Source organism: Scylla paramamosain, chromosome 2 (assembly GCF_035594125.1).
Source record: "Scylla paramamosain isolate STU-SP2022 chromosome 2, ASM3559412v1, whole genome shotgun sequence".
Lineage (NCBI taxonomy): Eukaryota > Metazoa > Arthropoda > Malacostraca > Decapoda > Portunidae > Scylla > Scylla paramamosain.
This window is the reverse complement of record NC_087152.1, coordinates 572,501-597,500: the sequence shown is the minus strand read 5'-3', so window position 1 is coordinate 597,500 and position 25,000 is coordinate 572,501. Positions and strand designations below refer to the sequence as shown.

General features: G+C 40.8%; 2 protein-coding genes across 2 annotated transcripts in view; one reads left to right on the top strand and one right to left on the bottom strand.

Moving 5' to 3' along the window:
- Positions 1–11,450, bottom strand: part of LOC135107845 (acyl-coenzyme A diphosphatase NUDT19-like) — a 49,355-nt gene extending 37,905 nt beyond the window's left edge. Inside the window, exons 1-2 of the mRNA XM_064018153.1 lie at positions 11,296–11,450; positions 188–307 (exon numbers count right to left, since the gene is read on the bottom strand). The gene's annotated coding sequence lies outside the window, so the exon portion shown is untranslated. The remainder of the gene's footprint in view (positions 1–187; positions 308–11,295) is intronic.
- LOC135107835 (protein tincar-like) overlaps positions 1–25,000 on the top strand; it is a 56,055-nt gene that overhangs the window by 14,323 nt on the left and 16,732 nt on the right. Inside the window, exons 2-5 of the mRNA XM_064018124.1 lie at positions 1,717–2,073; positions 2,500–2,594; positions 4,455–4,555; positions 12,915–13,036. Of these exons, the coding sequence (XP_063874194.1) occupies positions 1,743–2,073; positions 2,500–2,594; positions 4,455–4,555; positions 12,915–13,036 (649 nt within the window). The 5' untranslated portion in view covers positions 1,717–1,742. The remainder of the gene's footprint in view (positions 1–1,716; positions 2,074–2,499; positions 2,595–4,454; positions 4,556–12,914; positions 13,037–25,000) is intronic.

Sequence of the window (25,000 nt, the reverse complement as noted above, 5' to 3'; positions counted from 1 at the left end):
CATCTACTATTATCATCACGACTTTCACCAAAATGCATACAAACACTTTCACCGTTTTCCTCACTTCACCACAGAAAAAAAAAAATATCAGCATTTTTTTTTTCCAATACCTTCAGTCTACTATATACTATTATTTCCTCTATACCTGCCACTTAATCACTTTCACTACCAATTCATCGGAGCTCACCTTTCTGCCTCGCTGCCTTGCGTTGCATAAGGAAAGGGTCGTCAAGGTTGTCTCGTGCCTCGCTCCGTGCCTGGCAGCGGCCGTGTCTCCGGTTGAGGTCGTTGGAGCGTCGCGGTCTTTCTGCAACGCGGAACAAAACGAGAATTGAACAAAGAAAAAAGGGAATATCAATTGTAAAAATATCGAGGGTGTTTGTTAGTAAAGGTAAATGAAATATAGCATTTTTGCGTTGCTTTTACTGAAAATTAATGGATAGAAAGAAAGTTCAAGGCTTTCTGCAAGACCCAAATACGAGGCTTGAAGGGGGAAAAAGGAGTAACATTTGTAAAAGTGTCATGAGTGTTTGTTGATAAAGGAATATGGAGTACAGCTTTCTTGCATTGCTTCTACTGAAAATTAATAGATAAAAAGATAGTTCAAGGGAACACGAGGCTTGAAGGGGAAAATATTAATCTTAAAAGTATTATGAGTGTCTATTAATAAAGGGAAATGGAATATAGCGTTTTTGCATTGCTTCTACTAAAACATTAATGTGTTACAATGAGGGTTCAAGGTTTTCTACAACATACAAACACGAGGCTTGAAGGGGAGGAAAAATACAACTGAAAGCATCGCGAGTGTTTCTTAATAAAGCAAAATGGAATGGAATGTTCAGGAAATTGTTATATAAAACTAACTTTTTTTTTTAGAAGCGTAACGAGAGTTGAATGGAAAAGTATAAATTGTCAGTCATATTTGTTAATGAAAAGAAATGTTACGTAGTGTTTTAAAATTATACAAAACAAAAGCTTCGTTTTTTTTTTATTTTTTATTCTGCAACACAACACGAAATAGGGAATTTTTGAATGAAAAATAAAATATTTATATCGTGTGAAAATATTCAAACTATTTGTTAGTAAAGAAAATCTAACTTAGTGTTCCTGTATTGCTTCATCTTGAAATCAATCTACCAGAAGGATGCTTTAAAGACTTAGAACACAAAACAACGAAGAGATATGAAAAGATATTTTTAATTTTTATGAATAAAGAAGATCAAACCTGGAGTTCTTATATTCCATAAACTCGATAAAGAAAAAAAATTACATTTCTAATTTGAAGCAAATTTTGTTTATCATATCAAATGAATCTTCCAATGACAGTCTTTAAATGATGGATGAGGAGCTAATGATATGAATCGTATCGCATTACTGACAAATTATGGACCTGTTTGCCATCCTGCCTACCCCCCCTTTGTTTGTTGTACTTTCCTTCCTGCAGCGTAAGTCTAATGTCGCCTCATCAACTTGAATTGTTCGCTTTTCCCTGGAATTCTCTTACTATTGCCTTGCGGAGCGGAAGTTACGGGGCTTTCTTCCTCCTTTGACCTCCCAACCCTTCACAGTCTGTCTGCCTTTGTGAGGGACGAAAGAAAAGTCAGATTTCCACTAAGAGGCTTAGAGTTTCCATTAAGGGACTCCAAAGGGAAGCAAGTATTGGGCAACAGGCAGCCGTACACATTCCTAACATTATATTCTTCTCTTGTTATCCAGTTACGGACGAGAAAGAGAGCAGGAGGATGCGCGCCAGCATGTCTGCCGCCACCTCTGAGCAGCCTGACGTGACCGCCACACTGGGCAAAGTAAAAAGGGCGCCTTCCTCCGCCAGCAGCACCAGCAGCTGTGCCAACAATAACAACAACAACAATAATGACGGCGGTAAGGGAAAGAAGCAGCAGGGGCAGCACACACCAGCAGCAGCGAGGCGGCGGCGGTGGTGCTGTGGCCGTTATCACCTCAACAGCGTGTGGTCCATCTGGTACTGCCTGGTGACACTCGGGTTCCTCGCCTACCTCGTGCTGGGCGGTGTCAAGAGGTTCCTGGCATACGCCGCCCTCCCTTGGCCAAAAGGTTAGTAGCCTGACTGACTTCCTCCCTAGAAACACTCACGCATCCTCATATATCAAACCCTTCTCTCCATTCTCCTTTGTCAATGATACTTCAACACGCTTCCCCTCCACCCAACCGTTCATCTGGTCTTGGCAATAGCGATAGTGATAATTATCATGGTAGTAGTAGTAGTAGTAGTAGTAGTAGTAGTAGTAGTAGTAGTAGCAGTAGTAGTAGTAGCAGTAGCAGTAGTAGTAGTAGTAATAGTAATAGTTGTAGTAGTAGTAGTAGTAGTAGTAGTAGTAGTAGTAGTAGTAGTAGTAGGGACAGCAGCAGCAGCAATAGTAGTAAACCCAGTAATAGTAGCAGTGAAGATGTAGCCATGAGACACACACATGACCCCTCGTGGCACTGGTCCAATGTCCCGCCCCTTGCCTCCCCGCACAGACGAGCAACCCTACGTGGAGCTCAACGCCTACGTGGGCCTGGTGGGCGCCTCCGTGGTGGTGGCGCCTTTCTTCCTCCTCACCTCGTTCCTCAAGGTAAGAGTAACTCTGAGAATAACTCACACCCGACTTGTGATCAATCCATCTATCAATCTATTAGTTAATTAACGTTTTCTCACTCTACGTAATTACATCATCATAATTATCATTATTCCTGGCAGCCATTACTTCATTACAATAGGAACTTTATTCCCACTTCCCTTTCTAACCTAATCTAACCTATTCATCCTCCTAACAATAATAATCACTATCATTATCATTATTCCTGACAGCCCTTATTTCACTACGATACAAACTTTACATATTCCCACCTCACTCTAACTTGTCCTAATCTAACCAAGTCACCATCCTAACCTTCAATTCATCTCTAGTACTCTTCGTCTCCTCTGCTCCAACTTTCCAAGACAAATATTCTGATCACGTCGCTCCATCTCGTCCTAAGTCTTCCCCTGGCTGCCTTCATTCCCCCGCCCCCGTCCCTCTCGTCCCCAGCCCGCCGTTGCCGCCTCTCCATCAACTCAGTGTCTGCTCCTCGCATACAGTATCCTGCTTCCCACGTCCATCTCTGCTTAGCTTCAGGCCAGGCGGGCAGGGCAGTCCTTACTATATTAACTCCGCAGTTGTGTTCTGTCTTGTGCAAATGCGACTCTTCAAATTTAACATCTATCTTTTTATTCGCACTGACACAAGCAGACTATAATTTGGATTTATATCAGCAGAGTTAATTATCCTTGCTCAAATATGCTATCTGCCTTATATATATATATATATATATATATATATATATATATATATATATATATATATATATATATATATATATATATATATATATATATATATTAACTGAAGATTATCTCTTTAATATATACGAGCAAGTAATTGTCACTGTGCAAATTTACCCTCTGCCCCTTTTTTTCACATTAACAGAGGCAGGCTGCCGCTTCATTGTATATCAGTAAAGAACAGAAAGAAAAGAGCATAGCAAGCCAGGTAAAGGAGTAATGATACAGGGACTCCAATAAATGTTTAGGCTTGGAAATGTTACTGAATCGTAGGAAATTAATTAAAGCTGGCAAATCTACAAATAATGACAATATGGTTCACATCAAATCACTAATAAGTCATGGATACGGATTCGAGGAGGTATGTGAGGTAGTTACGGTAAAAATTATGTTGGCGCGTAGTACTCGACCACAACCACTAACGAGAAAACACTTATAATTCCTTCGTACCTTTTAGGAGTGTTAGTAGAGGAATGCATTTTCAGAATCAGAGAGCGTGTTCCTTCACTAACGCCGCAAACTTCTATCAAATGTGGTATACCGCCACCGTAGATTGTATTGAAACGCGGCAAGTTGCGACCGTAGACTTTTACAACAGAAATCAAGGTGGGGAAGGGAGATGGAAAAATAAATCCTGTATCGCCATAAATATTCAAATTGACCTTAAACTCTACTAAAATATTCCTTTACTCGGGACCCACAATTTCTAAAAGTCATATAGAAATTTGCAGATAAATTTTAGAGATATAGCTTACGGATTTGACAAAGTACTCATGAAAAAGTGGACTGTCAGACAAACGAACATTAATGAATACTGCACGACTGCTAATGAAGGTATATGAGTGGTGAGACGTGCTGAGAACTTACACACACACACACACACACACACACACAGCGACCACACCGCATTGAATGTACCACTCTCATAGGAAAAAAAAAGAAGTTAAGCAACGCAACGTCTGGTTAGTATTTGAATAGATGACCTCCAGGAAACACTAGTACTTGTTATTATCGCAGTAAATACTATCCACACACCCCACTCACCAACCCACCCACCCACACACACACACACACACACATTGCTGACGTCTTTATTCTCTTTCTCCTGTAGGTTGGGAATCTGGCTAACGACGGCTTCAAGCTAGGCGCCTCCCTCACCATCTGTAGCAAAGACCCGCCCCCAGTGCCCGTCCACGCTCCAGGCCTCGTCAGGTGAGTCTCGCCCACACCCTGCCTGCCTACCTGCGCTCATTAATGAATTTTTCTTTCCTTTTTAACCAGTTCTATTTGAGGTCGTGTGGGTGTGTCAGAACATGATTTAATTTAGCATACAGCTCCTTCTCTCTCTCTCTCTCTCTCTCTCTCTCTCTCTCTCTCTCTCTCTCTCTCTCTCTCTCTCTCTCTCATTTTCCTATACTGTATGATTTGTTTATATATTTTATTTCTATCTTCCGTTCCTGCCTATTTCCATACCACCTTCTCCCTCCCTCCCTTTCCTCTCTCCCTCTCTTGGCCTTTTAGTCATTGAGGCTCGTCGCCACCGCCGCTGCCTTCACCAGAGTGGTTTTAAAAATCCTCTCTGTGGCTTTAAAACTCCTCCCGGCACATCCCATTAGCCGCAGGTCTTTGTGGCTTCAGGACAGGACAACCTCCACGGACACAGTGACCTTTCTGGCAAACACAGCAGCCCTCCCAACAAACAAAACCCGTATAAATTCCATCTCAGGTTTCTTCAATTAAACAACAGACCAAGATGCGGGTTATTTGTGTTTTCTCTTTTGTCTAGACTTTGAAATTAAGGACGTATGGAGTTGTTACAATTTACCTCTTTTGCTTGCATTTACCGTTTGTAGATGGGGTTTTATTTTCTCTGCAGTGCTTAGTGTGTTTAAGTTGCTTGCTCTGGCGCACGAATGGAGATGTAGGTTTTATTTTGATTATGTTACCTTTCTTTTCCTTATATAGTGTTCGTAGACAAGTATTTGTTTTCTCTAGTACAAGGTTTGGTGTGTTTTAAGTTCCTTGCCTTGGTTCATGAATACATATTCAGGTTTTATTTTACTTGAAGAGCCATCATATTTTTTTTTCTTTTTTTTTTTAATGTACGAGTCATTATTTATGGTGTGTGATGAATGATATACATTATAATTATTGGTAACAGGCCACTATGTACCATTGGCTGCTGTGTACCACTGGCTGCTATGTACCATCCATGGCTGCTATGTACCTGGCTGCTATGAACCATCAGTTATGTACCATTATTATCGTAAACAAAATACAGATAAGTTAACAACTTATGGAAAAGGGGAGAGAGAGAGAGAGAGAGAGAGAGAGAGAGAGAGAGAGAGAGAGAGAGAGAGAGAGAGAGAGAGAGAGAGAGAGAGAGAGAGAGAGAGAGAGAAAATCTATGATAGCCTACAAGAAATTAACTAAGCACCAAACAATGGACAACTTAGCAACTCCAATGGACCTACTCATTATTTGCTTTGAAACTCCAGTGGACTTTCTATTTTCTTTGAAACTCCATTGGACCTGCACCCATAGTTATCCTTCTGGTACTGCACACAAAGCACCCTAAATACAACAAAACTCACCCAAACCACACTCAAAACACCTCTAAATATAACAAAACTCATCCAATCACACCTAAGACATGCTTAACATCCAAACACACTCAAAATACCCCATAACACCCAAATGTACCCACAAAACTCACCCAGAAACACACAATACACATATTATTCTACAAAAACATGCTCAAAACACCCCACATCACCTCAAAATATCCATAAAACTCACTCAAACACACCTATATCATGTTGAAAACATCCAAGACACTCAAAACACCCTGATATACCCACAAAACTCATCCAACACACTCAAAAAACCCTGATATACCCACAAAACTCATCCAACACACTCAAAAATCCCTGACATACCCACAAAACTCATCCAACACAACCGAAATACACTAAAAACATCCAAAACACACCCAAAACATCCCATAACACCCTAGAATACCAATAAAACTCACTCCAAAACACACTCAAAACATCGAAAATACACTCAAAACACCTCAAACTACCCACAAAACTCACCCAAACACTCAAAACAGCCAAAACACATTCAAACACACCAAAAACATCCCCACAACAGGATACGCCAAAACCACACTAAGACCCACCCAGAACACCCCACACAAACTCATATAAAAGACCCGACACACATCCAAACTCACCCAAAACACTTGAAACACCCTAAATAAACTCATAACAAACTCACAACACCTCAATATACCCCCAAACACACCCAAAACACTCCACAATATACTCAAAACACTTTACAAGACTAAATACACGTAAAATACACCTAAAAACATCCTAAGCCACACTTTAAACACCCTAAATTCACAGAAAACACAGATATAATAGCAAATATACATCCTAAACACACTTAAACATTCACAAAACACTCCACAACACTCCTAAATACATCCAAAACACACTTAAAATACCCAAAACACATGAAATATTACAGAGAAAAAGCAGGGCAGGAAGAAAAACTAAACTAAACATGGTCCTTCTTGGTATTTACCTTCTATGCCCCCTCCTCCTCCTCCTCCATTTCTCCTTACTACTTCCTCCTCCTCCTCCATTTATCTATTTTTCTCCTTCTACTACTACTACCGCACCCAGAACACCCCACACAAACTCAAATAAAAGACCCGACACACATCCAAACTCACCCAAAACACTTGAAACACCCTAAATAAACTCAAAACAAACTCACAACACCTCAATATGCCCCCAAACACACCCAAAACACTCCACAATATACTCAAAACACTTTACAAGACTAAATACACATAAAATACACCTAAAAACACCCTAAGCCACACTTTAAACACCCTAAATTCACAGAAAACACAGATATAATAGCAAATATACATCCTAAACACACTTAAACATTCACAAAACACACCATAACACTCCTAAATGCATCCAAAACACACTTAAAACACCCAAAACACATGAAATATTACAGAGAAAAAGCAGGGCAGGAAGAAAAACTAAGCTAAACATGGTCTTCTTGGTATTTACCTGCTATGCCCCCCTCCTCCTTCTCCTCCATTTCTCCTTACTACTTCCTCCTCCTCCTCCATTTATCTATTTTTCTCCTTCTACTACTACTACCGCACCCAGAACACCCCACACAAACTCAAATAAAAGACCCGACACATCCAAACATCCTAAATAAACTCAAAACAGACTCAGAACACCTCAATATGCCCCCAAACACACCCAAAACACTCCACAATATACTCAAAACACTTTACAAGACTAAATACACGTAAAATACACCTAAAAACATCCTAAGCCACACTTTAAACACCCTAAATTCACAGAAAACACAGATATAATAGCAAATATACATCCTAAACACACTTAAACATTCACAAAACACTCCACAACACTCCTAAATACATCCAAAACACACTTAAAACACCCCAAAACACATGAAATATTACAGAGAAAAAGCAGGGCAGGAAGAAAAACTAAGCTAAACATGGTCTTCTTGGTATTTACCTGCTATGCCCCCCTCCTCCTTCTCCTCCATTTCTCCTTACTACTTCCTCCTCCTCCTCCATTTATCTATTTTTCTCCTTCTAGTACTACTACCGCACCCAGAACACCCCACACAAACTCAAATAAAAGACCCGACACATCCAAACTCACCCGAAACACTTGAAACACCCTAAATAAACTCAAAACAAACTCACAACACCTCAATATGCCCCCAAACACACCCAAAACATTCCACAATATAATCAAAACACTTTACAAGACTAAATACACATAAAATACAACTAAAAATATCCTAAGCCACAATTTAAACACCCTAAATTCACAGAAAACACAGATATAATAGCAAATATACATCCTAAACACACTTAAACATTCACAAAACACTCCACAACACTCCTAAATACATCCAAAACACACTTAAAACACCCAAAACACATGAAATATTACAGAGAAAAAGCAGGGCAGGAAAAAAAACTAAACTAAACATGGTCTTCTTGGTATTTACCTGCTATGCCCCCCTCCTCCTTCGCCTCCATTTCTCCTTACTACTTCCTCCTCCTCCTCCATTTATCTATTTTTCTCCTTCTACTACTACTACCGCACCCAGAACACCCCACACAAACTCAAATAAAAGACCCAACACACATCCAAACTCACCCGAAACACTTGAAACACCCTAAATAAACTCATAACAAACTCACAACACCTCAATATGCCCCCAAACACACCCAAAACATTCCACAATATACTCAAAACACTTTACAAGACTAAATACACATAAAATACACCTAAAAACATCCTAAGCCACACTTTAAACACCCTAAATTCACAGAAAACACAGATATAATAGCAAATATACATCCTAAACACACTTAAACATTCACAAAAACACTCCACAACACTCCTAAATGCATCCAAAACACACTTAAAACACCCAAAACACATGAAATATTACAGAGAAAAAGCAGGGCAGGAAAAAAAACTAAACTAAACATGGTCTTCTTGGTATTTACCTGCTATGCCCCCTCCTCCTTCTCCTCCATTTCTCCTTACTACTTCCTCCTCCTCCTCCATTTATCTATTTTTCTCCTTCTACTACTACTACCGCACCCAGAACACCCCACACAAACTCAAATAAAAGACCCGACACACATCCAAACTCACCCGAAACACTTGAAACACCCTAAATAAACTCATAACAAACTCACAACACCTCAATATGCCTCCAAACACACCCAAAGCACTCCACAATATACTCAAAACACTTTACAAGACTAAATACACATAAAATACAACTAAAAATATCCTAAGCCACACTTTAAACACCCTAAATTCACAGAAAACACAGATATAATAGCAAATATACATCCTAAACACACTTAAACATTCACAAAACACTCCACAAGTCCTAAATGCATCCAAAACACACTTAAAACACCCAAAACACATGAAATATTACAGAGAAAAAGCAGGGCAGGAAGAAAAACTAAACTAAACATCATCTTCTTGGTATTTACCTGCTATGCCCCCTCCTCCTTCTCCTCCATTTCTCCTTACTACTTCCTCCTCCTTCTCCATTTATCTATTTTTTTCCTTCTACTACTACTACCGCACCCAGAGCACCCCAAACAAACTCAAATAAAAGACCCGACACACATCCAAACTCACCCGAAACACTTGAAACACCCTAAATAAACTCAAAACAAACTCACAACACCTCAATATGCCCCAAACACACCCAAAACACTCCACAATATACTCAAAACACTTTACAAGACTAAATACACATAAAATACACTTAAAAATATCCTAAGGCACACTTTAAACATCCTAAATTCACAGAAAACACAGATATAATAGAAAATATACATCCTAAACACACTTAAACATTCACAAAACACTCCACAACACTACTAAATACATCCAAAACACACTTAAAACACCCAAAACACATGAAATATTACAGAGAAAAAGCAGGGCAGGAAGAAAAACTAAACTAAACATGGTCTTCTTGGTATTTACCTGCTATGCCCTCTCCTCCTCCTCCTCCATTTCTCCTTACTACTTCCTCCTCCTCCTCTATTTTTCTCCTTCTACTACTACTACCTACGTACCTGAGCTTGGAAACACCTGGAAAAACATTTGAAATTACGGTAAATACTGACGAGGACACTGTATCCGAGCGAGTCCCAGGACCATTGATGACGTCACAGGCGGGGGCTGCCGGCGCCCCGCTGGCTGACGTACGTAATGTATTTCATTTCAAAATTGACCCCTAGAAAAAACGAAGCTAGACTCGAATGCCTTATATATTTTGACTTGACAATTACTTTAACTAATATTAACAATATCAAAACATCACCAGCCTGCGCAGTTGTAAAGAAATATTAATATGAAATATGTAAAAAGTGTTGAATCTTTGACACCATTAAAATCATTGAAAAGTCTACCCAATTCATTTTACACCAATGAAAAAACACTTTAAAAAATCTGAACTGTTTTTCTAAAGAATGCAAAGTTAGTTACAAACTAAGATATTCAAATAAAAAATCAAAAAAAATGACAAAATCACCACTTTTAACGGCATCAAAAGCTATTTTAGATTCCACACACTTAGCTCATCAGAAACGCAAAACACTTTAAATATCACAAACGATTTTTTGAAGCAACAAAACCTTCATTACAGCCTCAAATAAAAGAGCCAAAAACCCGGGTTGGGTAAATTTACACCGTAAAAACAGTCCTATATTTATGCAAAAAACAGCAGCAAATTCACCACATTTACTTAACTGAGGCAAGAAACGCACTTCAAAAGCAACGAAGTATTTTTATAAATCATAAAAACTTACTATAGAAGCCAAATAAAGTCATTCAGAAAAATTCAAAAAAATATTGGAACACAACAAGTTGGCTCAGGCAGCAATCCATCATGGCGGCCCTCGGGGGAGACCTTAGTGGGGTAGCCAGCGGCCATGTTGCCTTAATTATTCGTTCATGAGACCAAAAGTAGGCAATGGTGGATTTATATGACCAGCGAATATGAAGGCCAGACATGTGGTTCCATCTTATGACATGTTTGGCTTACAATAAATGAGAGACGAAGCAAATAATGGCTGAAAACACTGACGTCCTGCCTCTACCTCAGCAGACAGCTTGTTTACAAATTAACGAATCTTTCATTATTTGCCTAAATCTCCAAGTTTCCAGACTCAGATGTGAACAAACTCTAAAAATAAGTCGACAACCTTAAAACATGCCTAAAAAGACGAATAATAAAACCTAAATAAACGAGACACTACAGCGAGGAGGAGGATGTAGTGAAGGCAGGAAGGCTGACTGAGGTGAGGCTGGCACCACTGGACTCACCTTACGTATTCGTGCCTCTCTGGTGCTGCTTGGCGGTGCTCGGTACAGGGAAAAAAGCTGCCGGGAATACGGAAACACTGGTTAAAAGAGCGTGTGGGGCAAGACTGACCAGTGTTGACCAAAACAATGTAGCCAGCCAGCCAGCCACCCGCTCTCCCTCCCCAGCGCCACGTATCACTGCTCCAACCACACTCACTATTACACACACTAACACTCACTAAAGGTGACATGTTATCAAATAATATGTCATATAATATCCCTCACTTCCTCACTTCCCTTTCCCCACTCCACACCCACTACGACTACGTAATTATGAAGTAAAATTTCACTCACTGCTGCACCGTGTCACCGCAGCAAACACGAACGAGCGCAGGATAGGCTCAACTAAAATGATTCTCTCTCTCTCTCTCTCTCTCTCTCTCTCTCTCTCTCTCCCTCCTCACGGGCTGTTTCTCAAAGCCAAAAATTGTAATTACCAGGGTTTTCAAGAGTGTTTCTCCTGTTAATAATATAGAAATGTTGTAGATCTGTCACTAGAACTGTAAAAAACACCCTTAAAAAACTGTATTACTTCAATGACGGCCTTTTAAAAAGCAAAATTCTCCTGTTAGTAATGTAGAAGACTATGTTAATCTGTCACTAGAACCGTAAAAACACCCTTGAAAACCCGTGTAACATTGAGAGAGAGAGAGAGAGAGAGAGAGAGAGAGAGAGAGAGAAAAAAAAAACCGATGCATTTTTTAACTTGTGTGCTGAACTCATAGATCATGCTGAGGACTAAGCCTGTATTAAATCAGTGTATGCTGAATTCTATTGATTGTATTAGTTGACAATACAGTTTTATTATTTTTTTTTTCATTTTTTCTGTGTTTTATATTTTAATGTAGTTTTATTACTTTTTTCTTACAATATTAATTTTTATCTCCCTACTTGGTAGCTGGTATGTAGCAGCCTTGTTTGGTACATATAAGCCAAAGTAGTGGTTCATAGGAGCCGGTACATAATAGCCGACGGTACATAGCAGCTAGCATTCTAATTATTGCTTCATGTTTATGAGCTGCTGGCTTAACTCTGCTTATTGTTCAGCTACAGCGAAATTATCCAAACTTTATATTACTTGACAATTCACTAAAACAATTACTTTACATATACACATATTACTTTATATTCAACTGTGGTATTTTTATACTATAATACTTCACAAATTGTACTGTTATAACTTCTTGTAACTTAACAAACCCTAAAATTTTCTTTATAATAACTTTAATATAATTTCATGCTAACCTGTGACACTTTAATCTAGCTTCATATTACGTATCTAATATTCTCACATTCACTCCATCCAGCATAACCACAAACCCGCATCTTTTGCATTAGCCCTAACATTAATTTTCAAATAACTTCATGGAGAATTTTTGCACTAACTTATCTTTTTTCCTCCTTCATATCACTTAACAACAACTTTAACATTGTCTTTTGCATTAACTTCACCTAGCATAACCACAAGCTCGCATTTTTTTACATCACCTCGTACACTAACCTTTAAATAAATATCATGCTAACCTGTTACACTTTAGCGCTAACTTTTTTCCTCCTCCCCCTCGTCTTCCGCGCTCCAGGAACCTGTGGCTTCACGGCGTCCCCACAGCGCCCTTCCTGCACCTCGTGGCCGCCTTCTGCCTCCTGCTGCCCCGGACGCTAATGCAGGCCACCCTTATCTCCTCCGGCTTCCTTCCCAGGGGTGAGTACTGATATTGTAGATAGCGCTCTCGTGTGTGTGTGTGTGTGTGTGTGTGTGTGTGTTGTGTGTGTGTGTTCTCGTCTCTCTCTCTCTCTCTTCTCTCTCTCTCTATCTCTCTCTCTCTCTCTCCCTCTCTCTCTCTCTCTCTCTCTCTCACACACACACACACACACACACACACACACACACACACACTCAACTGCATTATAATTTGTGAATAAAAACGTAGAATCTGAATCTCTCTCTCTCTCTCTCCTCTCTCCTTCTCTCTCTCTCTCTCTCTCCTCCTCCCTCTCTCGTCTCTCTCTCTCTCTCTCTCTGAAATGCAATGCAATTTGTGAATAAAAAGTGTAATATCTCTCTCTCTCTCTCTCTCTCTCTCTCTCTCTCTCTCTCTCTCTCTCTCTCTCTCTCTCATCTCTCTCTCTCTCTCGCTGCAATGAAAACGTGGAAAGCGATCAAGTGACCTTTGCCTCCCTCACTCACGCTCCTACCCCCCCCCTCCCTTACCACTCCCTCTCACTCACAGCCCCGCCACCCCCGCCGTGCCTGACCCCTCTGACCTTCGCTGGGGCAGGACGTGAACCCCGCCCGCCCCTTGATGAGTGGCGGTAGTGGTGGTGGTGGTGGTGGTGGTGATGGTGGTGGTGGTGGTTTGATGATTAAATTGAGCCTGAGATGGTTGGTCACCCTCAATGTAGTAATGATGGTGGTGGTGGTAGATGTGGTGGTGGTAATGGTGGTGATGGCGGTAGTAGTAGTAGTAATAATAATAGCAGTAGTAGTAGTAGCAGTAGTAGTAGTAGTAGTAGTAGTAGTAGTAGTAGTAGTAGTAGTAGTAGTAGTAAGATGACGATAATAAGGCATAGTAGGAGGAGGAGGAGCAGGAGGGAGGATTAGGGAATGGAGGAGTGATGGTGGTTGAATAAAATGAACAGGGATCTCTCTCTCTCTCTCTCTCTCTATCTCGTCTCCTTCTCTCATCTCTCTCTCACGTCTCTCTCTCTCTCTCTCTCTCTCTCTCTCTCTCTCTCATTCTTTTAGTTCCTTTTGTCTCACAGAACGGAGGGTTGACGTGCGTAGAGAGAGAGAGAGAGAGAGAGAGAGAGAGTGAGGAGAGAGAGAGAGAGAGAGAGAGAGAGAGAGAGAGAGAGAGAGAGAGAGAGAGAGAGGAGAGAGAGTCACCCCAGATCAAGTCTAAGATATAATTCGCAACGAGGAAAAGATCAATTCAAGTTCGTTCTCGTGAAATTGTTGATTGTGAAAGCGACATCGAGGGAGAGAGAGAGAGAAGAGAGAGAAAGAGAGAGAGGAGAGGAGAGAGAGAGAGAGAGAGAGGAGAGAGAGAGAGAGAGGATGTTAGGGGTCAGGTGTAACAGGAACCCCAAGACTCATTAATCACAACACTTTAGTCACGTTACGTTACTTGCGAGTCTTCATAACATTGGTGGTATTTTCTCGTTTCTCGTCTATTTATTTATTTTTCTCTCTTTTTCTTCCTTCTAGACTGTCCGGAGTCAAAAGTACGTTCATTTATTTCTTCTAACCACTCAAGATCCTTCTCCTTTCGTCTCTTCCTTTCTACACTTCCCTCCTCTTCTTTCTCTTTCATTCACTTATCTACTCTTCATCTCTTTCTCTTTTTTTATCTTTTCCTTTTTTGCAACCATCTACCAACCTGTTTTTTCTCTTTTCTTTCTCATTTCTCTCGTCTTTTCAACTTTCTTATTTTCTTCTTTCTCTTTTCTCTCTCTTCTTATCTCTCTATCCTCCTCCATTCCTCCCAATCCTCTCAGCTTCATCTTCTCCTTCCTTTAATAACTTTCCTCCTTTTTTTTATTTCGTTTTCCTCCCTCTCCTCCATTCCCTTATCTGCCCATCTTCCTCCTCCTCTTTATCATTCTCCTCTCCTTCTCCCCCTTCCAATCCTCTCATCGCCCTCCCTTCCTATCTTTCATTCATCCTTCCCTATCTCTCCTCCCTTCATTCCTTTTTTCCCTCCCTCATTTCATGTTTACTCAGCATGTTCCTCTTCCCTCTTTTTTTCCCTTTCCTCCTTCCCTTCCAAATCTCTCCGCCTTCCTTCTCTCTCTCCCCTATTCTCGTGTTTAACCAGCATTATTATTATCTCTCTCTTTCATCATTCTACTTCTCGCATCCCTTCCTTGCTTTCTGTATTCCTTCCTTTCTTGCTTACTTCCTTCCTTCTTTCCCTCCCCATCTCTCTCTCTCTCTCCTTTCCGTAACATCTGCACCTTCTTAGTGAAACATCCCCCTCCCTTTTCCCAGATCCTGCCTCGCCTCTAAGCTCTCACTAACACTGCTAAATCTTGCAATATCGTCTCCTTTCCCCCTCTTCCCAACTGAACCCAGCAACACACACACATGGATTCTCTCTCTCTCTCTCTCTCCTCTCTCTCCTCTCTCTTCTCTCTCTCTCTCTCTCTCTCTCTCTCTCTCTCTCTCTCTCTCTCTCTCTCTCTCTCTCGAATGCAGTAACATCCCCTTGCTTTCAAACCCTTCCGCACCACCACCACCACCACAACCAACCACCACCACAACCACCACCTCCTCCTCCTCCCGCGCTAACCAAACACAGGGATCGAATTGTCCAAAGAAGAGAAGCAGAAAAGAGGGTTCAATAGCGTTCCCGGAGACAAGTCTTTTGTTTTCTGAAGAGACGACAGGGAAAGAAAAGTTACGATAAATAAAGAGAAAAAGAGGGATAAAGAAGGTGCACAAAAGATAGGGAAGGAAAAAGAGGATATAGAAAGCAGAAGAAAAGTACGAAAAATGAGGCAGATAGACATAGAAAAGGGAAGGAAACAGAGAAAATAGAATAAACGAAAGAGAGACACGAAAATGCTAGTAGAGAGAGAGAGAGAGAGAGAGAGAGAGAGAGAGAGAGGAGAGAGAGAGAGACGCAATCCAGTAGCGGCGTGAAGTGTTGGTACTGCCGCTTAGGGTTGTCCTGCTCCCCCAACAACACGAGGGAACGAGAGAACGAGGAGGAATTGACGGCCTGTGCTTTGCTTTCCTCTCCTTGCCTAGTGATTCTCTATGTGTGTGTGTGTATGTGTGTGTGTGTGTGTGTGTGTGTGTGTGTGTGTGTGTGTGTGTGTGTGTGTCCAGTGAAGTGCAAATAATGTATGCATGTTCTGGCAGCAGATGGACGGAGGATTGGACTGGTGGTTATGGAAGAGATAGAGAGACAGAGAGAGAGAGAGGAAGAGAGAGAGAGAGAGAGAGAGAGAGGAGAGAGAGAGAGAGAGAGAGAGAGAGAGAGAGAGAGAGAGAGAGAGACTGTGTTTAAGTAAGAAAAATAAGTATAGGAAAAATGAGTAGGAACAAGAGTGGCAGCAGTAAAAGAAGAAACAGGAGGGAGTGGAAGGGGAATATAACAGGAAGAGGAGGAGGCTCGGGACGAGGAAAAGGAGGAAGTGAAGAAAAATGAGAAGGCAGAGGAGAAATACTAAAAAGAAAAAAATAGTTGGAGTAGGAAGCTGAACAAAAGGATTTAAGTGAAAAAAGAAGAATAAAGGGAGAATACAGAAGAAAAAGAGGAGGAGGAGGAGGAGGAGGAGGAGGATAGGCTAGGATACGGCTTACAGAGGCAATATATTTTCCTTAGCTGGTCGAGGCTCGTCAACAAACAAACCTCTTGCGTCACGTTCCAGCCGAGAAGGAGAATTTTCCTCGGGTGTTTACTCAGGTGCCGCCGCCGCTTGCTGCTGCTGCTGCTGCTTCTCGGAGTCTGCAGCGCCGCCTCATGATCAGAGCGGCGCTGCAACACGTCAGAGCAAAGCAGTAACATAAAGAGGCGTCACAGAGCAGCATAATGAAGCACAGACGCGTATTGTTTTGTGAAGACTGAAGTGAATGTCATTACCATATATATAAGAGCCGCGGAAGTCGAGCAGATGTTTCGTTAGTTTGATTTAGCGCGATTTATAACACAAAAGCGAGACGCGGTATCGAATAAACAGGCTCTGATAAACATTCAAAGCCGGGTAAGTCGATACGTTGCGTTAGTTTGATTTAGCTGCGACCAAGGTACAAATAAAGGCAACAATGCAAATCAAACCAAGCGTTGATACATATTATTCTTTTAAACCCTTAGATTACAGAGATAATTGGTCGTGTTTTTCTTACTAATGATGCAGAATCCTTGTTAAATTACTATTAGAATCACAAAAGCATCCTTGCAAACCCCCAGTAATTTCCCATACTGTTTACTCCCTTCACCACACGCATACACACTACACAGAGCCCCCAAGCTTAGCACACAAAACAGCGGCGCCGCACTCACAATCACTCACTCAGTCAGACCTCCCACAAACACACTAATGCTGCTAAGAACAAACACTCGCCCTTGCGTCACGTTTTCCTCATCACAGACCGCGGCATTTACAGATCAGCAGAGATCAAGGCGTGGACGCGGCGTCTTGACCTGCCCTGACTCCTATTAATTACTTGAAGGGCAGGAAGGGCGGAGCTGTAAAGGGCGGATTAAAGAGATTACTTACATATGCTATTGCACATACAAACACTTCTGAGTAATCTCTTTTCTTTTTTTCTTTTTTTCTCTCTCTCTCTTCTTTCGCAAGTATGTACATTTATTTTCTTACTACTCACATAAACACTGAAATAAACATTATTTTCTATCTTTTTTCTTTCATTTTTTTCATTTCTTTCCTCTCATCGTAAGTACGTTCTCTTTATTGGCAATTTTTTTACGTAAATATTTTGCTTCACCTTTTTCGTTTCTTGTGTTTTAAGTGGTAAATCTGAAAACATCCCTGTGATATTATTAATGTTTCTTATATATATATATATATATATATATATATAATATATATATATATATATATATATATATATATATATATATATATATTATATATATATATATATATATATATATATATATATATATATATATATATATGAATTCCGGTCAATTTTAACATTTGCTACTACGCAAAGATTCTTTTTTCTTTTCTCTTTGTACTAAACATTTTTTCGTAAGTTCCCTCAAGTAGTAAATTCCAACCGTTAGTCTTAAGTCGCCATACACAACTTTATAGCGATACTTTTAAATGGCTTCAGAAATTTCAGCTTCAGGGCAAATATTTCCCCTCTTTTCTTTTTTTGTTTTTCTTCTTTATTGTTATCAGTAAATTCCAATCCTCGATCAGCTCACCACATTATAGAAGGTTTCAGAAATTTCACTCGCTACACAGTCTCCTTCAGTAGTGCAAATCCGTATAAAAAGTTTCATATATCCTTCCGCGTTTAAACCTTGCGCTTCACCCTTCTTAAGCTGTAGCAGAGGAGCAGGTTTGGGGCTTTTGAGACAGTGATACAGTTCTGGTATACGAGCTTGGTGGTTAAACTCATTATATAACCATAGTGCAGTATCTATTCTAGCGCGTCTGGCTACCAATCCGAGGGCTCTGGCTGGAATCCGGCCTGGCGCAGTCGACGCACAGCTTACTCAGTTCATCTTTCCTTCGGGTTGGTCGATAAATAGATACCTAGGGAGACCTGGGGAAGGGAAACTGTGGAATTCCGTCTGTCCCAGTGCCCCTGTGTCCCTGGGTGAGGAATATATAAGACTCAAAGGGTAATGAGACGAAGATGATCACCGGTGATACACGACAGATATAGCGTATACCAGCAGTTTTACCTTACAATGCTACGACATCAGTTTCAGTGTATTCGCTACAATATGATAAGAGAATTTCATCGGATTAAGGATGATATTTTTCCTAATCATGGGATTTAATATCATCTACTTGACCATTCAGCACAAATGTACCTAATATATTCTTGTATAAATAACTATTGGTGAATTCATAAGTTCGGAGTCTGTATTACTGAGAGGGTTGATACAATTCCGTGTATTGTATCTCCATTTTTTTTCACAGCATTTTATCCCCTTCTTATCCTATCCCCCCTCACCCCAATCCTTGTAATCTAACTTTTCTATTCGGTAGACTTGTAAACTTGTGTACTTCAATTGTTTCTTTTCGCTATTTTTTTTTTTCTTTCTTTCATTCTTAAGGTATAGAGATGGACAAAAAGGTCTCTTATCAACTATACTTTTAACATTCTGCTAACTTTTTCTTTTGAACTGGTATTCCGTATCACTATGTTTACTTCACGTTTTTTTTGTGGTGGTATCTTAAGTGCCGCGCAGAGGAGTGTCAGCAAAAACTCCTTAGATTGGCCCTTAAACAAAACCTCCTTTGATTACTTTTTTTTTTTTTTTTTTTGCGTCTTGCGAGTCACGATACGAGGAAGAAGTGTCATCACTCTAGTAACATAACTAAACATGGCGCCTAAGTCACTATATATTCGTATTTCTGCAAGTAACTTCAACAAAGGCGTCGTGAGGAGAAAGCATATAACAAAAGAACATAAAAAAAATAAGGGAAGCAGCGAGAAGCCATCAGGACTATACATAGTCCTTGCATGTATGAAATATACCTACCTATTTCTACCTCTCATCCCAATAAAATGAAATATAACATAACAGAGAGACCAGAGTAACTACATTCTTACTTTTACATCTGTCTATATATGACACTGAGAAAGAAAGTCTCCATATGTATTCTCGTATCGTGTCAGTGACTTCGAGCAAAAGTGTCTGCTTGCATGAAAAAGTAAAGTGCTTATATATCACTACAGAGAGGCTGAAGTCACTACATGCTTGCATCTCTTCAGTGACTTCAAGTGGAAGGCTCTATCTGCATACGGAGTGAAGGATAAAATCACTACATGCGCTTCAGTGACTTCGTAGAAAAATGCTCAGCTTGCATGGGAAGTGCGGGGCGTGTGGTATAAACTTGAGTGGTCGGGTGCCACTGGTTCCCGAGTCCAGCTAGTCCAGCACAGTGAGTTTGTTGTCTGGCCTCTGACGCAAGGAGACAAACAGCTGCCGGGGAATGGCGAGAGAGGCGCCCCGCATCCCGACGACACTCCTCTCTCTCTCTCTCTCTCTCTCTCTCTCTCAGTAACACAAACCTGACGTTATTACATTTGCACGCCTCGACTCCACCGTTTAATAAAGTTATGGCCTCGTCCGTAGCATTTTTGTACCGTGACACACACACACACACATATTAACTCGACGTTACTCATCATATCACGAAATATTAGGCAGTTACCAGCGCTCCTTCCTCCCCTTTACGCTCAGAATGGACCGGCCCGCGTTTACAAAAGGGAGAGAGAGAAGAGGGAATAGCGTATGTGGGGACGGCAGCGGCCTAAATCTGTTTTGTGTGTGTGGAGTTGAGGTTTGATTATATCTGTCAATATGGAGTGTTCTGCTTTAATTGACAGACGTACGACGGGTTAGTAGTCTCTCTCTCTCTCTCTCTCTCTCTCTCTCTCTCTCTCTCTCTCTCTCTCTCTCTCTCTCATTGTTAAGGGCGAAAGCTGATCATCGCAATTAAAGAACTATCTTTCATTTACAGACACACTGTTTACATTGCTTGGAACAGAAGCATATATATATATATATATATATATATATATATATATATATATATATATATATATATATATATATATATATATATATATATATATATATATATATATATATATATATATATATATATATATATATATATATATATATATATATATATATATATATATATATAAGCTGATATTAGAGAAAATTTTTGTTTTATAGAATTATCATTACAGATTTGCAATACTAATGACGGAAGCTGATGCAGAAATATGAGGATCCCTATTGCAACACAGCACAGGTAGACTAATGCGACATATTCCCTTTAATGGCCGAGGTCGTGCTGTGCGGCTTAGTTATCAAGGTTATGGAGTGGCGTATAAATATTTGCATATATGTAACAATACTGTACTTTCTCTTTAATGGTCGAGACTGTGTTATGTGGAGTACGAGTATTTCCTCTAAATTATCTGGTAGTAGTAGTAGTAGTAGTAGTAGTAGTAATAGTAGTAGTAGTAGTAATAGTAGTAGTAGTAGTAGTAGTAGTAGTAGTAGTAGTAGTAGTAGTGTGGAGTACCGAAGGGTTAAAAGAGTTCCTTAAGTCATCATCATACTTATAGAATGAGGCAAGCAGACCAAACAGCATACAGTGGTAGGCGTCCATGCTTGTATTGCACAGTGGGAGTACAGAGTTATCTTCTCTTATGAGTGACAGGGCGAGTGTTGGCAGTGCGTCTATACATAGCTACCAGTCAAGGGCGCCACGTCTCATCCGTCACAATGTATTTATGTTTTCTGCTCAATCCTTCACGTGCTAATGACAATACTACACTTGATTTGTAATTCTTTCATTATAAAAAATCATAGCTTTATACAATCCTTAACCCCTAAAGAACCGGGGACGTCGATCGACGTTTTGGGCTCAAAGGACCGGGGACGTCGATCGACGTCTCTTTGTAAATAACGCCAAATTATGCGTTTTTCCGCCCGATTTTCTAGCCAAGTGTATGGCAACACTGATTAAGACTAGGATGGGAAGGGTTGTCAGTTCCCCGCTAGCCTTCGTCATGGCTGGTCATCATGGAAGTGATTCCGCCTCGTCCGATTTGGTGCACTCGCCCCCGCGCGTATTTACTTCCACTCCATCCATCCACTCTAGGCCCTCCACGTCAGCTAGGAGGCCTCTAAGTATAAGTGGCATTGAACAGGAGTTAGAAATCACTGTCTCCACGATTATTGAGAGTGAGGACAGTGATGTGCTGGGGTCTGATGATGCAGGAGACAGGGGCACCAGCACCACCACAGCCACCACCGATGATGAAGTGCTGTCACCGCCAAAACCAGAGCAACCAGCCCAGCAATCAGCCCAACCTGAACCTGTTGCAGGGCCTAGTACACCAGGCCCCAGTACAATTAGGGTAAAAAAGGTCATAGATCCCGTTTTCTGCGTTACTAAGCCAGAGCCACCATCACTGATCGGACGCGCCCCCTCACTTTCACCGCAACACCACCTCAATCAACTCGTCATATCTCCGTAACCATGGCACCTAGAAACTTCTGGTTGGTACCATTCAAAAGAGGAGGAGTTGATTGTGGGGTAAGTATTGTTTTCTTTCACTCGTTTATTGTAGGTTAGGCGTACTGAGCATGCAAAGATAAGCTATTTTGCACGTTTTTCCCCATATCCCCCGCCCTAGCGGGACTGATATACTTACCCCGCGCGGTCCTTTAGGGGTTAAATAATATCAAGAGTAAAAATTAAACATACAGCAGTAAAGCTTCGTAAGATACCATAGGGGTCAAGGGATTAACACGGAGTATAAAAAAGACCTATATATATACAAACGTGCGATGAAACGAAAAAAAATATATATCATCGTAAGTATAAACTTCAAGTAATAACGAGAGCATAATTAAACTGATACTGTGGTGCGGAAGGAGAAAAGATACCATAGAAGTCAAAGGATCAATACAACCACACGCATCGTAATACACTAACCCATATATATACATCTGTCATCACACCAACCAACATGCGGTGAAAAGAGAAGAAACACTTGAGACTTTCCCCACGACTGCAAGCAAGAAAGAACTTCGCACTGGTGTAAGCTGAGCGCCACCCGAGTCATTCCATCCATCGCTCCAAGGCTTTCATTGTGGCTCTCTATCAAGGCAGGAACGTAGCGTGGTGCGAGCATATCCCGGATGCCCCCTGCAAGCACACACGGTCTGCTCCCTAAACACGGGTTGTAGCGTCTAACCCCGTGACGGACGCAGCAACGGACCCCCACGATAACTCAGCTCGCTGCTGTGCCTGACGAGACGTTCACAGGGAATAATAAAGCCAGAAGAATCCGTCTGTCCCCTTTCGTGTGTGTGTGTGTGTGTGTGTGTGAGAGAGAGAGATTAAGACTTGTGCAAATATTTGTCATTTTTACTGTTATGGTCTGCTTTTTCGTTAACATTCAGAGCACTATAAAAGAAATTGTTTGCATGGACACACAGAAAATGGAAAGAAAATATGAGGTTTATTCTGTCTTTTCTAAGTTACGTAAAATTTCAAGAACCAATATTAAAAAAAAAATAAAATGTAAAAAGTCGTGAGCGGTAACTGGAAAACCTTTTTTATTACTTCACAGTGAAAATGACGAAGTGCTGGGGAATATTTTCACCTCCTAGTACTCGTTAGGCAAGAATGTGGATTGTGATTGTGAGAAAAAAATGAATAAAACAGAGAAAAAAAACACACGATGAAGCGGATGGAGATCATAATTTCTCTAACGCTTCGACGAAAGCCATAAGGGAGATTACAGACAAAGAGAGCGATGGTGGTGGTGGTAAGAATAGAAACGATGTGCTTCTTGGCCAATCTTCACCTTGGTGGTAAGAAAACAGACGAGGAACTTGTGTTATTTCGATATTTCTTACTCTATTTTCACTTTGGTGGGTTACAGACAAGTTGCTGGTGTTACTTCTGTGTTTCTTGTTCTATTTTCACTTTTATCTTTCTAATGTGGCTCTCTCTCTCCTTCTCTGTCTCCCCCTCCCCTCCAACACGGCACTCCTGCGGCACGCGTAAGGCGGGGTCGATAATATAATGGAGTGCTTCCCTCTAGCCCCCCTGACGCCCATTAACACTCCTCCCCTCCCCTCGTTCCCCCTTCACAGGATTCCGACACTTCCACGCAAGCTTGCCTCACTCCCTCCCTTCATTCCTGCCTCCCGCCCTTCCTTCCTTCCGCTCTCCTCTCTCACTTCTCCGGTCTCCCTCGTATTATTATGATTATTAGCGTTATTATAAGTATTAACAGTAATAGTAGTGGTGATGATGGTAGTAGTAGTAGTAGTAGTAGTAGTAGTAGTAGTAGTAGTAGTAGTAGTAGTAGTAGTAGCAACAGTAATGTACACAATGCAGACCACATTTAAGTTCACCCACCAAAACAAACTATAAGAACATTAACAACAAAAAACGCTTGGTGGTCTAGTTATTTTTTTCCTCGCCTTCCCCTCCCATTACGATCTGGCGGAGGCAATAAAGCGGCGCATCATCCACGGGGAATAGGTGCCGCGCCGCTACTACGTGCTTGTTTCCTTTTCATCAGCATTCAATGGAGGATATTAAAGGAGAGGCCCACGGAACAAAGAGGAGACGGGACACAGATACACACACAGATGCGGAACACAAAGCAAACGGTGCATCATCATCATCATCCCGTGAACCGACCACATCAAAATAATAATAAAACCGAAAAAAAGAAAGGTTCGAGATTAGTGCAAACAAACCAACCCTTTCGCTCTCTATCTACCTTTCTTCTCTCTCTTTCTTTCGTTCTTTCATCACTCGTGGCATCACAAAAAAGACGCTCTTCATCCCTATCTATTCCCTGCATCTCCAGAACCCAGCGCATCAAAATAATGATAAAACCAAAAAGAAAAGTTTCGAGATTAGAGCAAATAAACCAACCCTCTCGTTCTTTATCTCTCTTTCTCTCTCTTTGTTTCTTTCTTTCATCACTTCTGCCATCACAAAAACAACACTCTTCACCCCTGTCTATTTTCTGTCTTCTTTCATTTCATCGCCACTAAACATTCTTTACTTATATCCCTTCTCCCTTTCTCTCTATTTATATCGAGAGGAAGGGGAAAAAGAGAAAGAGGAAGAGGGAAAAATATCGATGGTTGTGAGTCTTCACCTTTCAATGTTTCCTTTCTTTTTTTTTTTTCCTTACCAGCAGACGTTTTCCTCATATTATTTCTTTCCTTTCATCTTTTTCTTTTTTTTACGTGGAGAAGGAAAGCAAGAAAATTCCCGTAATCCTGCATGGTGTTCTTTCCTATCCAGGTCCTTTCCCTCTAACTCAAAGAATCTCTAGTAATTGTAGTACATATAGTTACATAGGCAGTCTCGCTAGAACCACTGTAGCTGTCAGTGTTACCTTCGTATTCCTTTGTATTCTAATTGTTCCTCACTTTTCGATCTG